At 46.2% G+C, this 13,788-nt stretch overlaps 1 protein-coding gene across 1 annotated transcript in view; it reads right to left on the reverse strand.

Moving 5' to 3' along the window:
- Positions 1–13,788, reverse strand: part of DENND4C (DENN domain containing 4C) — a 1,285,018-nt gene that overhangs the window by 942,332 nt on the left and 328,898 nt on the right. The window contains exon 9 of the mRNA XM_078675962.1: positions 9,624–9,682. Coding sequence (XP_078532088.1) covers positions 9,624–9,682 — 59 coding nt within the window. The remainder of the gene's footprint in view (positions 1–9,623; positions 9,683–13,788) is intronic.

Consider the following 13,788-nt stretch of genomic DNA (forward strand, 5'->3'; position numbering starts at 1 on the left):
TTCTTTGCCTATCCATAGATTACATTTGGCTGGGAAGTGCTGCCGTATGGTTTTAGATTCATGAATGTAAAAACTGGCAGTGCCAAGACGTCAAGTGTGTGTAATATTGTGAAGAATGTTTGCACTAAATGACGCTCGAGGGGAACAATGTGCGAGTTTTCATGAAATTCAGATTTGACACAGGAGTAATACTATGGAAAAACTTAAAAGTTAACATAACCTTTAAGAATGTCCTAAGATGCTTTTACGGTAAACCACACATTAACAGAGCAATTTCTAGGCACCTTAAAGCTTGAATATCTCATTTTACGCAACTTACTGTTGCACATGAGGCTAAAAGTCTGAGTAGGTCCAATGCAATTTTAACCACGTACCACATTGCTAAGCACAGACTCCCTACAATGAAATCATTAGTCAACGGAAACTACAGTAATGGAAGCCATGAACCTAGTTGATCTTCCTCGTCAAGGCAATGGAAACATGGAGACTGCTTTTCAGCAAAACAATTTTACATTTGTGGAGTGTTTGTGCAATAATTAAACACCCAGTGATCGGAAAATAATATCTTAGCAACCATGCAGGGTTGTGGGTATTACCGTTTAAAAACTCAGTAATCCACTCGCCAGCAGTAAATTAAGGATTGTGATCCTATTTTAACCTACTTGCTACTAATATGTTTTTGGGAGAAGAACAAGTTACTTACCTTCGGTAACGCTTTTTCTGGTAGATACTATATCTGCCTGTGGATTCCTCACCTTGTGAATACCCCCTTGCGTCAGCAACATTCGGAAATTCTTTTTTCGTAGCCTCGCGCCGACGTGGACTCCTGACGTCATAGAGACACGACCTCGCTCGCGACTCCGCTGACGTCACCGACGCCTATAATAGGCCCACGCCGGCGTGATGACATCAGTTCCGCCCTTTTTTCCGTGCCATCGAGGCACACGGACGGACCAATGACAGTAGAAATATACAAGTATACACAGTACACAGTACTCAAGGCAAAACACACAGTGTTAAGCAAAAGCAGGAAAGCAACTGAAACATTTCCTTGACAATAAAATATATATATATATTACACTACAGTAACTCTGGCATAGAAGAGTGGACAACGGGGAGGCGGGTGGGTCGGTGAGGAATCCACAGGCAGATATAGTATCTACCAGAAAAAGCGTTACCGAAGGTAAGTAACTTGTTCTTCTGATAGATACATCTGCCGTGTGGATTCCTCACCTTGTGAATAGAGTCCCACAGCAGTCCCCACTCCCGGAGGAGGGTGTCCACTCTTCTAAACCAGGAAATCCTGAAGGACAGAGCGCGCAAAATGGCCGTCCCTCCTCACTTCGGAATCCAAGCAGTAATGCTTCGCGAAAGTGTGGAGGGAAGACCAAGTCGCCGCCCTACAAATATCCTCCACAGGCACACCTCTAGCCAATGCTGAGGTCGAAGACTTAGCTCTAGTTGAATGAGCCCTTATACCCTCTGGTGGTTCCTTACCGGCCAAAGAGTAGCAGATCTTTATGCAGAGGACGATCCATCTCGATAAAGTCCTTTTATGGACCGCCCTTCCTTTCTTGCAGCCAGCAAATCCGACGAAGAGCTGGTCCTCCAAGCGAAAGTCCTTGGATCTGTCCAAGTAAAAGGACACCGCCCTCTTAGGGTCCAGACGGTGCAGTCTCTCCTCCTCCTTGGAAGGGTGAGGGGGAGGATAGAAGGTAGGTAGGGTAATGGACTGTCCTAGATGGAAGGGAGTTACCACCTTAGGCAGAAAAGCAGCCCTGGTCCTAAGAACCATTCTATCAACATGAATGGTCAGGAATGGGGGCTTGGAGCTAAGAGCTTGAAGCTCACTAACCCTCCTTGCCGAGGTTATTGCCACCAGGAAGACTGTCTTAAGGGTAAGAAGCCTCATGGGACATTTGTGGAGAGGCTCAAAGGGAGCCCCCATCAAAAAGGTCAATACAAGATTTAAATCCCACTGAGGCACAATGAAAGGTGAAGGAGGGAACATATTAGTAAGACCCTTCAAAAACCTTAAGACCACAGGAGACTTAAAAAGAGAGGGCTGGTCAGGCAAACAGAGAAAAGCCGACAGCGCCGACAGGTAACCCTTTACCGTGGCAACCGCCAGACCCTGCCGCGCCAAAGAAAGAGCAAATTGTAGAACATTAGACAAATGGGCCCTCAAAGGATCAACAGACCTTTCCCCACACCACGTGACAAATTTCGCCCATCTATAAGAATAGATGGACTTAGTGGAGTCACGCCTGGCTGACAAGATGACATCCACAACGTCAGGCGGGAGGGAAAAGGAATTCAGGTTGCCCCGCTCAATCTCCAGGCATGAAGGTGCAATGTCTGGAGGTGGGGGTGTAAAACCTGCCCCTCCATCAGAGAGAGGAGGTCTGCCCTGAGAGGGAGACGGAGCGGCGGGTGAGAGGAGAGGTGGAGTAGATCTGTATACCACACCCTTCTTGGCCAATCCGGAGCGACCAATATGACTTGGGCCCGGTCTTGGCGAATCTTCCTCAGAACCCGAGGAATCAAGGGTATGGGGGGAAACGCGTAAAGGAGTTGATCTTTCCAACTCAACTGAAACGCGTCCCCCAAGGCTCCTTGCATCGGATACTGGAGACTGCAGAACGACAGGCAGTGCGCATTCTCGCGAGTGGCAAACAGGTCCACCCGAGGAGTCCCCCACATCTGAAAGATGTCGTGAACCACCTCCGGGTGCAGCCTCCACTCGTGGTCGGCAGAGAACTGCCGACTGAGACTGTCTGCACGAACGTTCAGAACACCGGCCAGATGATTTGCCATCAGGCAAATCTGATGGTCCTGAACCCAGGACCAGAGACGCAGAGCCTCTCTGCAGAGACACTGCGACCCTACTCCTCCCTGCTTGTTGATGTACCACATCGCAGTCGTGTTGTCCGTCAGGACTTGAACAGACTGACTGCGAAGGGAAGGGAGGAAGGCCTTGAGCGCCAAACGTATCGCCCGCAATTCTAGAAGGTTGATGTGAAGCAACCTTTCCTCTGGAGACCAAAGGCCTTTGACCTCCAGATCCCCCAGATGAGCACCCCACCCGAGAGTGGATGCATCCGTTATCACCGTGGCCACCGATGGGGGAAGTTGAAAAGGCTTTCCTTGGGACAGATTGCCTTCCACGCCCCACCAAGACAGATCCGCTGCAGCTTCTCTGGAGATCCTCACTGACTCCCTGAGGTCTCCGCTGTGCTGATACCACTGCCTGCGGAGACACCACTGGAGCGCCCTCATGTGCCAGCGTGCATGGTTGACCAACACAATGCATGAAGCCATCAGACCGAGCAGGCGAAGGACCTTCAGGACTGGAACGACCGCTCCATTGTAAAACAAAGGAATCATCTCCCGTATGTCGCGAATCCTTTGAGGGGGAGGGAATGCACGACATACGGTTGTGTCCAGTACCGCACCTATGAACAGGTTGCGCTGGGAGGGCACCAGGTGAGACTTGGGTACATTTATTGAAAAACCCAACCTGTACAACAACTGGGTTGTCTCCCGCAAATGATGGAGCACTCTCTCTGACGACTCCGCTTTGATCAGCCAGTCGTCTAAATAAGGGAATACCGGAATCCCTGACCTTCTGAGATGTGCCGCCACCACTGCCATCACCTTGGTGAAGACTCGAGGCGCAGTAGTAAGTCCAAACGGAAGGACCGCAAACTGGTAGTGCTGCGATCCCACCGTAAAACGGAGATACCTCCTGTGCGACTTCAGGATTGGGATGTGAAAGTAAGCATCCTGCAAGTCGAGTGACACCATCCAGTCTTCTTCTTGCAGCGCTTGAAGAACCTGAGCAAGGGTGAGCATCTTGAATTTCTCCTGTTTCAGATAGAGATTCAAGATCCTGAGATCCAGGATTGGACGAAGCCTGCCATCCTTCTTCGGAATCAGGAAATACCGGGAGTAGCATCCCTGACCCCTTTCCTGCTCTGGGACCACCTCTATCGCACCCTTTCTTATCAGAGTTAAAACTTCCTCTTGCAGAAGAGACAGATGCTCCTCGGAGCAATACCCTTGGCAAGGAGGGAAATTGGGAGGGAATTCCCGAAAGGGAAGGGCATACCCATTTTCTACAAGATTGAGAACCCAAAGATCTGACGTAACCGATTCCCAATCCTGTAGAAAATGGGTAAGCCGGCCCCCAACCGGACCCACATGATCCTGAATGTCGGATCTAGGGCTGCTTCTCAGGGGCAGGAGGGTTGGAGGAAGTGGAGGAGGAAGAGATCTGACGTCCACGAGGACGCACTCTTTGCTTTCCCCTGTAGGACCTGTATAAGGAGTTTTGCTGCTGCTGTTGTTGCTGCTGCTGCTGCTGGCCTTGCCGGGAATTCCGAAAGGCAGGACGGCCAAAACCTCTGAATCTTCTGCCAGTTGAAGAACCTCTCATTTGGAGACCCAGGGATTTAGCAGTCGCCTTGCAATCTTTAAACCTCTCAAGGGCCGCATCAGCCTTCTTCCCAAAAAGGCCTGAACCATCGAAAGGAAGATCTAATAATGTCGCCTGAACATCAGCCGAAAAGTCAGAGGATTTCAACCAGGCAGACCTCCTAGTAGCGACAGCAGTGCCCATAATGCGCGCCACAGAGTCTACAGTATCCAAACCGCTCTGAATGACCTGGCGAGCCGCTGCCTGAGCGTCAGAGATGACTTCCTCAAAATCCTTCCTGCTGTCATCAGGAACTTTTGGAGCCAGAACATGTAAAGAGTCCATCAGAGCGTGTAAATATCTCCCCATCAAGCAAGTGGCATTTGATGACTTCAATGCCATACTGGCAGAGGAGAAGGACTTCTTTGCCACCTGATCCTGCTTCTTTGCTTCCTTCTCAAAAGGAACCTGAGGGAAAGCACTAATGTTCTTTTTGGAGCATGCAGCCTGAATGATCAAACTCTCCGGTGAAGGGTGAGAGGTTAAAAAGGCAGGATCATCAGGGGCAACCCTGTATCTTCTGGCTACACTTTTAGAGACAGCTGGAGCAGACAAAGGCTTTTTCCACACCTCCAGAATGGGCTCTGTTAGAGCCTCATTGAAAGGAAGAAGAGGTTCCACCACTGAACTCGGAGAATGGAGTACTTCAGTCAGAATATTAGATTTGAATTCTGCTGTAGGCAAAGTCAACTTAAGCAGACTGGCAGCCTTTCTCATAATCAAATGGTAGGGTTGAATGTCCTTAGAAGGAGTACTAGAACCTGATGGTAACTCCCACTCTGGAGAGAAATCCAGGCTTCCTGCTTCTGCCAAATCTTCAAAAGTATCTTCATCCAACTCACCCTCCTCGAGATCAGATTGTGAGTCCAAAAACCTCCTTTCCTCCAGAAGGCGCTGAGCCTCTCTTCTGGATCTCATCTTGACCCGTTTTGCCCTCGGATCCACCATCGGCTCCGACGGATTCGTAATCGACGTCGGGATCGAATCCGCAGGCTCAGCGGGATGTGTTCTAGGTCGACCCGGAGCTGGCGAAGCCGGAACCGGCGTCGACGGCTTCGGTGGAGCCGGAAAATGCCACGGTGGCGTCGGAGCCGGCATGTAAGGCATAAACGGAGCCGGAGGGTAGGAGTGAGGGACTCCTAAGTTAAACGCCAAAGGACCCATGGGACCCGAAGGTGCACCAGAGGGGTACCATGACCTCGAAAAGACTCCATACATCGCGTTGAGAAACGCAGAAGGGTCCTGGCCTGGGGCAGGAAATGGTGGATGAAAACCTTCAGGCCTGTCTCGAGGAGCGTTCGGATTCGGCTCGCTTAAGGGCTCGGAACCCTCATCCTCATGAGGCTCCTCCTCATCTCGGACCGGGGACGGCGCCGGAGATGGATTCGGAGCCGGATTCGGAGTCGGAGACGGAGCCGGAGACGGCGCCCGTGACTCAGAAGGGGAAGCCTCACCTTCAGGTTCTGGATCCGAAACTTCAATGGTCACCACCTTCGAACGAACCTTCGGTGACCTCGACCTCGACCCCGACTCCTTACCAGAACGACGTCGGGACTCATGTCTCCTCTTTTTATGTTTCCTCTTCTTCGAAACATGGTCCGAAGCCGACTTCGAAGACGACCTTCCTCTAGATCTAGACCTGGACCTCGATCTCGACTTCGACCTCGCCCTTCGAGAACGAGACTTCGACGATTTTCCTTTTCCAGCTTTCATTTTAGCCACCAGGAGCTTCGCCTCTCTCTCTCTCAGGGCCTTCGGGTTCATCTTCTTACACGAAGAGCAGTCCTCCACATCATGGTCCGAGCTCAAGCACCAGATGCAGTCGCTGTGTGGGTCGGTAATGGACATCATTTTGCCGCATTCTCTGCAGGGCTTGAAGCCGGTCTTTTTTGAAGACATTGTCGAAGAGACAGGATACAGAGATGCAGAAAATGTTAATAATAAAGACAACAAAGTATCTGTTGGCTACAGAGATTCCCGATAACCGTTAGCGTCGACGACGCGGAAAAAAGGGAACTGATGTCATCACGCCGGCGTGGGCCTATTATAGGCGTCGGTGACGTCAGCGGAGTCGCGAGCGAGGTCGTGTCTCTATGACGTCAGGAGTCCACGTCGGCGCGAGGCTACGAAAAAAGAATTTCCGAATGTTGCTGACGCAAGGGGGTATTCACAAGGTGAGGAATCCACACGGCAGATGTATCTATCAGAATAAACAATTAACAAGCCGTGAACTTCAGAGGAAAGCTGGCTAGAGATAAATCTGGGGAGGTGACTCAATCTGACTCCCACCTACAGCCCCAGGTTTGGGAAGATTACTATGGTCAGCTTTTTGCAAACTCTGAGGGAACAATAAGCCCCGCTCTATGCCCATCGTTCACCGAAGACCTGGAAAAGGATTTTTACTAGATTGATGTTGGTGAAACCATTTTGGCTTTAAAAAATGTAAACAGGGGAAGGCCCCTGGCCTTGATAGACTTCCAGGTGACCTTTTCAGTTTGGAGCCGGCTGTCTGGGGCCCGGTCCTGACTGTAGTTTTTAATGCTATCCTTAAGGGTGGTATGCTCCCGCCCACACGGTTGGGCGCAGAAATTATTCCTATCCATAAGAAGGGGGACAAAGGGTTACCAGAGAATTACAGGCCAATTAGTTTAATTGACGTCCCCCCAAAAATTTGTAAAGTAATCCTAAATCAAATTCAAGATTGGATGGATTAAGTAAATATTTTGTCGGACCTCCAGGCAGGTTTTAGGGAATCCACAAGCAGAACAGACCAGGTCCTCAGGTTTATGATGGTGATCTGGAAGGTCACAATCAACAGGGGCCACCTGTATGTTGTGTTCGTGGACCTGAAGACCGCCTTTGATTCCATAAATCGAGAACAGCTGTGGGCCACCCTGAGGGATATGGGGATGCCGGTTTACTTGGTCAACATCTTAATCCGTATACACTATGACACCTATGCAAAGGTGAGATGGAGCAGTGACGCTGCCCTTTCTGGGAAAATATCTATACAGAAAGGAGTACGCCAGGGGTGCGACCTGGCACCGACTCTTTTTACCCTTTTTATAAATGGCATTATAGGGGAGCTTTTTAATTGTGGTGGGGACCCCCCAAAATTGTCTGGTCAACAGATCCCATGTTTCTTATTTGCTGATGACACGCTACTTATTGCAAAAACTCCAAGTGGCATCCAAAATTTGTGAAATAGATTTGAAAATGCTTGCCAGAGTAGGGGTTTAATGATAAACTGTGGAAAAACAAAATATATGGTTTTCAACCCTTATAAGAAAAGCATAGGGCCCTTGTTTTTGGACTCCCAAGCTCTAGAGAATGTTAAAGCCTTTGATTATTTGGGAATCAGGATAAGTGAAGATGTATCCTGGCCAAACCAGATCAGAAAGGGTACTTTGACCCTTCAACATGTTCAAGATCAGAACCTACCCTTATAGACCACTAGCCCCTATATGAGAAATTCACAAGGCAAAGGGCTTAGGAGCGGTCCTCTATAGGGCTGAGCTGTGGGGTCTGGATAATGTAAAAGAGTTGACCTGGGCCGAAAATAAGTTTATAAGGGCAATCGTGAACCTCCCAGGATGCACACCCTTAATACCCCTTAGATCTGATTTAGGGTTAAGATGCATAGGATATTATGCTATCCTAAGGGCGCTCAACTTTTGGCTAAGAATCTGGGTGAGTAGAACGAAGGTACCCCTAAGGTGTGCTATGGGCGAACTCCTTGATTTAGATAAAAAAAAAACGGGGCGGGTCAAATGGCTCAAACAATTGAGGGATTGGTTCACCAAGCTTAGTATGAGTTATCTATGGGATGAACCAGGGTGTATTCAGACTCGATAATTCTCGCCTCGGTGCCTACTCTAACTAGGGATCACACTCGGCAAACTCTGGGCATTAGCTTGCCTCATCTCCACAACGGCCCCCCACATACGCTGGGGATGCCTGGTTTCACCTTGGAGATACCCAGTAGGGACCATCTCACAGGGAAAGCCAGGACGGGTTCCCCAGCGGTCTACAGCGCAGAGATACTCCTTCGGGAGTCGATTCTAGCGCTTTAGAAACCCACAATCAATCAATCTATTCTACGTAACATGGGGTCCACAACTAGATGAGGTGCATATTGTTCTTTTTGCAATTATATCATTCTTATTATCCATTCTCAGGTGACCATGCATAGACGCAGACAAGAAAATCAACATGCCTATGTTATGCTTCTGGGAACTAATGTATCTTTTGCAAAGTTACCCTAACAATATGGTAAGGTTTTCAGATCACCTGATGAATGCAGAGCCCAGAGTGGACATAGTAAAGTGTCGAAACATATTGATCCCACGAAATAATTGCACCTTTTTGATTTTAATGCTGTGGAAGGGAGGGTTAATTTAATGTGATATAGTCCCATGCACACAGTCATTGGAATTGAGCTATACCTGGCTGATGACCCCTAACAAGGGCAAAATCGGTCCTAAGTTGCTTGTATTCCAGTTCAGGAAGGACTAGGCTTGGCAGTTCTGGCTGGATTGTTCCCAATGGACCATGCTCAAGACTGATTTGCATATGGCTGGGTCCAAACTTTGGTGGCATAGTGTGCCTAATAATGGACGGCGATGCGGTCCGAGCAATTACCAGTGGCTCAGATTAACTGAAGCATTCCATCCATTACTTTTTTTTATACTTGTGTGTGCTGCGCTAAATGGGACTGAAATGCCTAGACATAAGTCCAAAGTAACAGTCAATGAAATCGAGCTATACCTGGCTGATGAGCCCTAACTAGGGCAAAACTGGTTCTGGGTTGCTAGTATTCCGGTTCAGGGAGGATAGTCAGTTTGGGTTGGACTCTTCCCATTAGAGCAGGGTCAAGACTAGATTGCATTTGGCTGGGTCCAAACTGAGGTGGCGTGGGGTGCAAAATAACGATGGACTGGGATGCGACCTTGGGTAATTGCCAGTGGCTGAGACTAATTCAAGCATTCCGGCCATTGCTTTTAACTATATTTAAGTTCTAAAAGATGTCACAAGTCGACACTATAAACACCTTGGATATAAGAACAGTTAGAGAAGAGGCAACAGGAAGTTCACATTATATACAAATTAGCAAAAGAAAAGTAAGCATTTAACATATATATTTTACCTGAGGGGCAGAGGTGTAGAAACGGGTTGTGACATGATTAAGGCATCATGAGCAGAAAGCTGGAGAAAATAATGAAAAAACAATTAAAGCATCTTATAAAATGTTACCTTAAAATACATATCAACGCATCATGTCCATTTCATATTTTGAAAATAAGTGGCACAGGTAAAAAAGAAAAAACAATATTGCCTAGGAATGGGTGAGAGCTGAGCATACCAGTGGAATTATAAAATACATAAAAACCCCAAACTGTTTCATCCCAGTCCTTAGAAGATCTGGAAATATAATACGCAGTAGCCAGTCTGCAACAATGCAGGCGATAATATAGAAGTATGCCTTAGAGTAGCCCAAACAGCAGTACGCTAGTTTCATAGGGCCATATGTATCAACATTCCGTTTTGCGATTCCTAAATAGCGATTCTTAAGGACCTGCTATTTAGAAATCGCAAAATGGTATGTATGTAGGAATTGGGTATTGTTTAGCGATTCCTTAATATTCCTTAATTGCGATTAGCAAATTGCTAATCACAATTAATGAATAATTTCCTATTCATTTCTTTGGGCCAGGAGGCACATAGGAATGAATGTGAAATTATTCTCAATTTGCGATTCGCCAATTGCTAATCGCAAATTGAGAATAATTTCAAGGGTGCAGGGGTGTCTCAAGAACACCCTGCTGCACCCCTGAAAATGACATGTGTGCGCATATGGCGCACATACTTGCCCTAAGGGCATGTATGAGCGTCACATGGCACCTTTGGTTTTTAAAAAAAATGTTTTTTTAAAAGAATTCGCAACTTACCACCAACTAGAAGTTGGTGGTAATTTGCGATTCCTTAGGGCATTTTGGAATTTCTTTTTTCCTTGATACATTGCTTTTAAGGAATCGCAAAATTTGCAATTCCTTAAATGCAATCGCAAAATAAGGAATGGCAAATTTGGCGATTCCTTATTTTGCACCCAAATTGTTTAATACATACCATTTTGCAAAAATGGGTTCGCAAAAGCCGTTTGCGAACCCATTTGGCCTTCATACATATGGCCCATAGTCTCGGACTCACCTCTGCAGCACCAATCCAAAATAAGAAATTTCTTGTAGTGCTATATTAAGATTAAGATGTTGAGGAGGGGAGGCCAAGATGCAGTATTACAGTGGTCCTTTATTAACACCCTCTCCTCGCAGAGAAGCATGTCAGAATAACACTGGAACATGTAAGTAAAGGTGCACTTAATGATGGTTACTTCATGGATCGGGAATTGTACACCAGTCTCTTAGCACTGAGCTGGTGTTCATTTAATCTTTTTGACCATTGCCAAAACAACAGTGTGTAAGTAATGAAATTGTCTATGTTGGCTAAATGCAGACATCCAGAGAAGACAGCTCTGGATTAAATGATGGTATAACTATAAGAGAGCTCAAGAGGAATTTGGATATGATTTTCAGACTAAATATAAAGATCCCCCACAGGAAAATCCCAAATATGACGTGTAGCCCCAGCTCACAAATCCTAAAAGCCAAATAACTTTTTTATTCTTTTTTTTTATTGGTAGTAAGCATGGGATGATTAATGTACAGAGATCATATTACAAGCATCAATGCTGTATGTTGTTGCCCATTTGTAAACAGCAGCTTGGCGCCGTTCCAAGCTCACAGAGTGCAAGCCTTAGGAGGCGCCACAAAGGAATTACATTTGACAATGTAACCTAGGCCATATTGCTGGTACCATTTTCTAGGGAGCCTTAACATCCCACAATCACAATAGTCTATTTGCAAATGTGCCGAGCAATCACATTACTACTTTTTTGATTTACATTTTTCTGAAACGGAAACCAAACAAACCCCCCCAACAAACTTCTATTGCTATTTGACAGCTCCTGGTGGAATGGGCGACCCTCCCTGGGTTGCAGTAGTGTGTCTTTCTTCAGTATGTAGGCAAGGCTTTAGTGTGGTGCAGCATCTCGTGTCTCTGACTCCTATGCCCAATAAAAGCCAAATAACTTTAGCATGCAAGATATTAAGAGTAATCTCCTTCAGCGGCTCAAATGAAGACCAGCGAAAGCTAACAATAGAGCATGTAGTGCTGTAGACTCACATGCTTTGCATACTCCTGCCATCTAGTGTTGCGATCAGATGTGTGCAACTTGTTTTTGTATGAAGAAGTATTTTCAAGTCAAGAGATGTGGTGACAACCTATTGTACGAAAGGCGTATGGGCATCGGCTCCATAGTTAGATTGTTTTTCCACACGGTAGGCGAGATGTAGAAGCAGCCGAGAGATACAGTAAAGATGACCATGTGAAGTAAAGGAATGAGATGCAACCATCTGCAACAGAATCCAGGTGACCAGGCAGGAGGGTAGGTGCATGTGATCCTACAGCACTACATGCCACGTACAGATGCTTGCAGGGTCGATAACATTTTCTGCTCGTGGCATGCGTACATTTAGATACACATGCTATTTATAGACTGTAAGGCAGTCTTTTCAAAGGTGTTGGCTCAGCCTGAAAACATTGCAGAAGTCTGTGCCATGCCAACTCTAGCTTGTTGTCTAGACAGGACATCGACACAGTAGTGCTTAGTAAAAATGTGAGGAGTGGACCAAGTAGCTGCTTTGTAGATGTCCGCTAATGAAATGTTGCCAAGGAAAGGCCTAGCAGCCCCTTTCTTGCAAGTGGAATGGGGTCTGGGGGGGAACAGGCAGGGACCTTTTAGATTTAGCGTAACAAGTCTAAATGCACTTGACAAGACAAAGTGCAACCCTTGTCTTGATAGTGGCTTAGAGTAGGACACGAATAGTTGTTGTGTCTTGCAAAATGGTACTGTTCTGTCAACATAGTACATTAACGCCCTTTAAACATCTAAGGTATGTGAAGTGCGTTCTGCTACAGATTCTGGATGTGGAAAAAAGACTCTTAACTGAAGTATCTGATAATGATGGACGCTGCAGACCACCTTGGGGAGAAAGTTGGGGTTGGTTCTGAGAACGACCTTATTATGAATCTGGAAGAAAGGGTCTGCCTGCATGCTATTTCAGTCCTCAAAAGACATCTTCCTATCAAACTGGCAATAGTAATTAAAATAAACCTGGCACCTGAGGGAAAAAGAAAACGCTGTTACCTCAGACAGTCCTGCAAAACAGCAAAGGATGTTGAAAAAATAAATTTAAAAAAATGCCTTTTTCAAAGCTAGAACTTGGGAAAATCACAAAGGTGTTCCAAGGTCCTGCTCTCTCAAATCAAAAAAATTAACCAAAGTCAAATGGCTGCCCGAGAGCTAGTCCATGTGTCCAGAAGTCATCCCTACTAACTACAAAAAAGGTTTTAAAGAGATAAGAATGAATATAGTGTTTGGCTGTGCTGCATTTTCTGTTTGTCTCATTGTATATACAATAATCTCACACAAAAAAAAATTAAGAAAAGCGAAACAAACAAAAATCATGAACATTTCAAAACGTGGTCATTTTCACATGCTAGTGTGGAATAATCTGTAGATTATCAATCTGGGAAGATCCATTTCAGGGGAACCATGGATTCAAACAGAACAAAAAAAATCACATTTTGGAGAAGATGAGTGGGTAGCAGGCAGACTGTCAACACCTGAAAAATAAGCGGGTTACAAAACACTGGGCACAAAAACTAAATTTCCACTTGCACCCTTGAAAAGTCACCTATATCCGACATTTAAATTCAAGACAGTTCTACACTATTGTCCTAATGTTGTAGCATAAAAAGACCATATGAAAAGGTTTGGTAAATACCCCCATAGATCTTTGAAAGAAATCCTTAAACGAGAGCTTCCAGAATAAATTAAAGCTCATGGGACGAACGTGCAAATGAGGAATTTGATTACTTATAATCCCCGTTTTCCATCGTAGTAACACTCACTGAAGTCCTAAATATGGAAAACTCCCGCCTATGTGAGGAATCCAGCGGCACCGCCAATTTGAGATGATCTAATCATTAAAACACCTAATTTCCAAAAAAGAGAGACTGTGGTGGTGGTGGAGGGGAAGGGGGGGGAGGCAGAGGGAAGTTCTCACGATAGGAAACGTGTCTCAAAGGACTAATAAGGCTTTTGATAAGGCAGGGATTAATATGAAATGATTGAGGCTGAGTTCTTCCACCAACTCCAAATCAAGAACAGGGTGTATGACACGAACGCACCT

This window comes from Lissotriton helveticus, chromosome 2_1 (assembly GCF_964261635.1).
Source record: "Lissotriton helveticus chromosome 2_1, aLisHel1.1, whole genome shotgun sequence".
NCBI classification, from domain to species: Eukaryota; Metazoa; Chordata; class Amphibia; order Caudata; family Salamandridae; genus Lissotriton; species Lissotriton helveticus.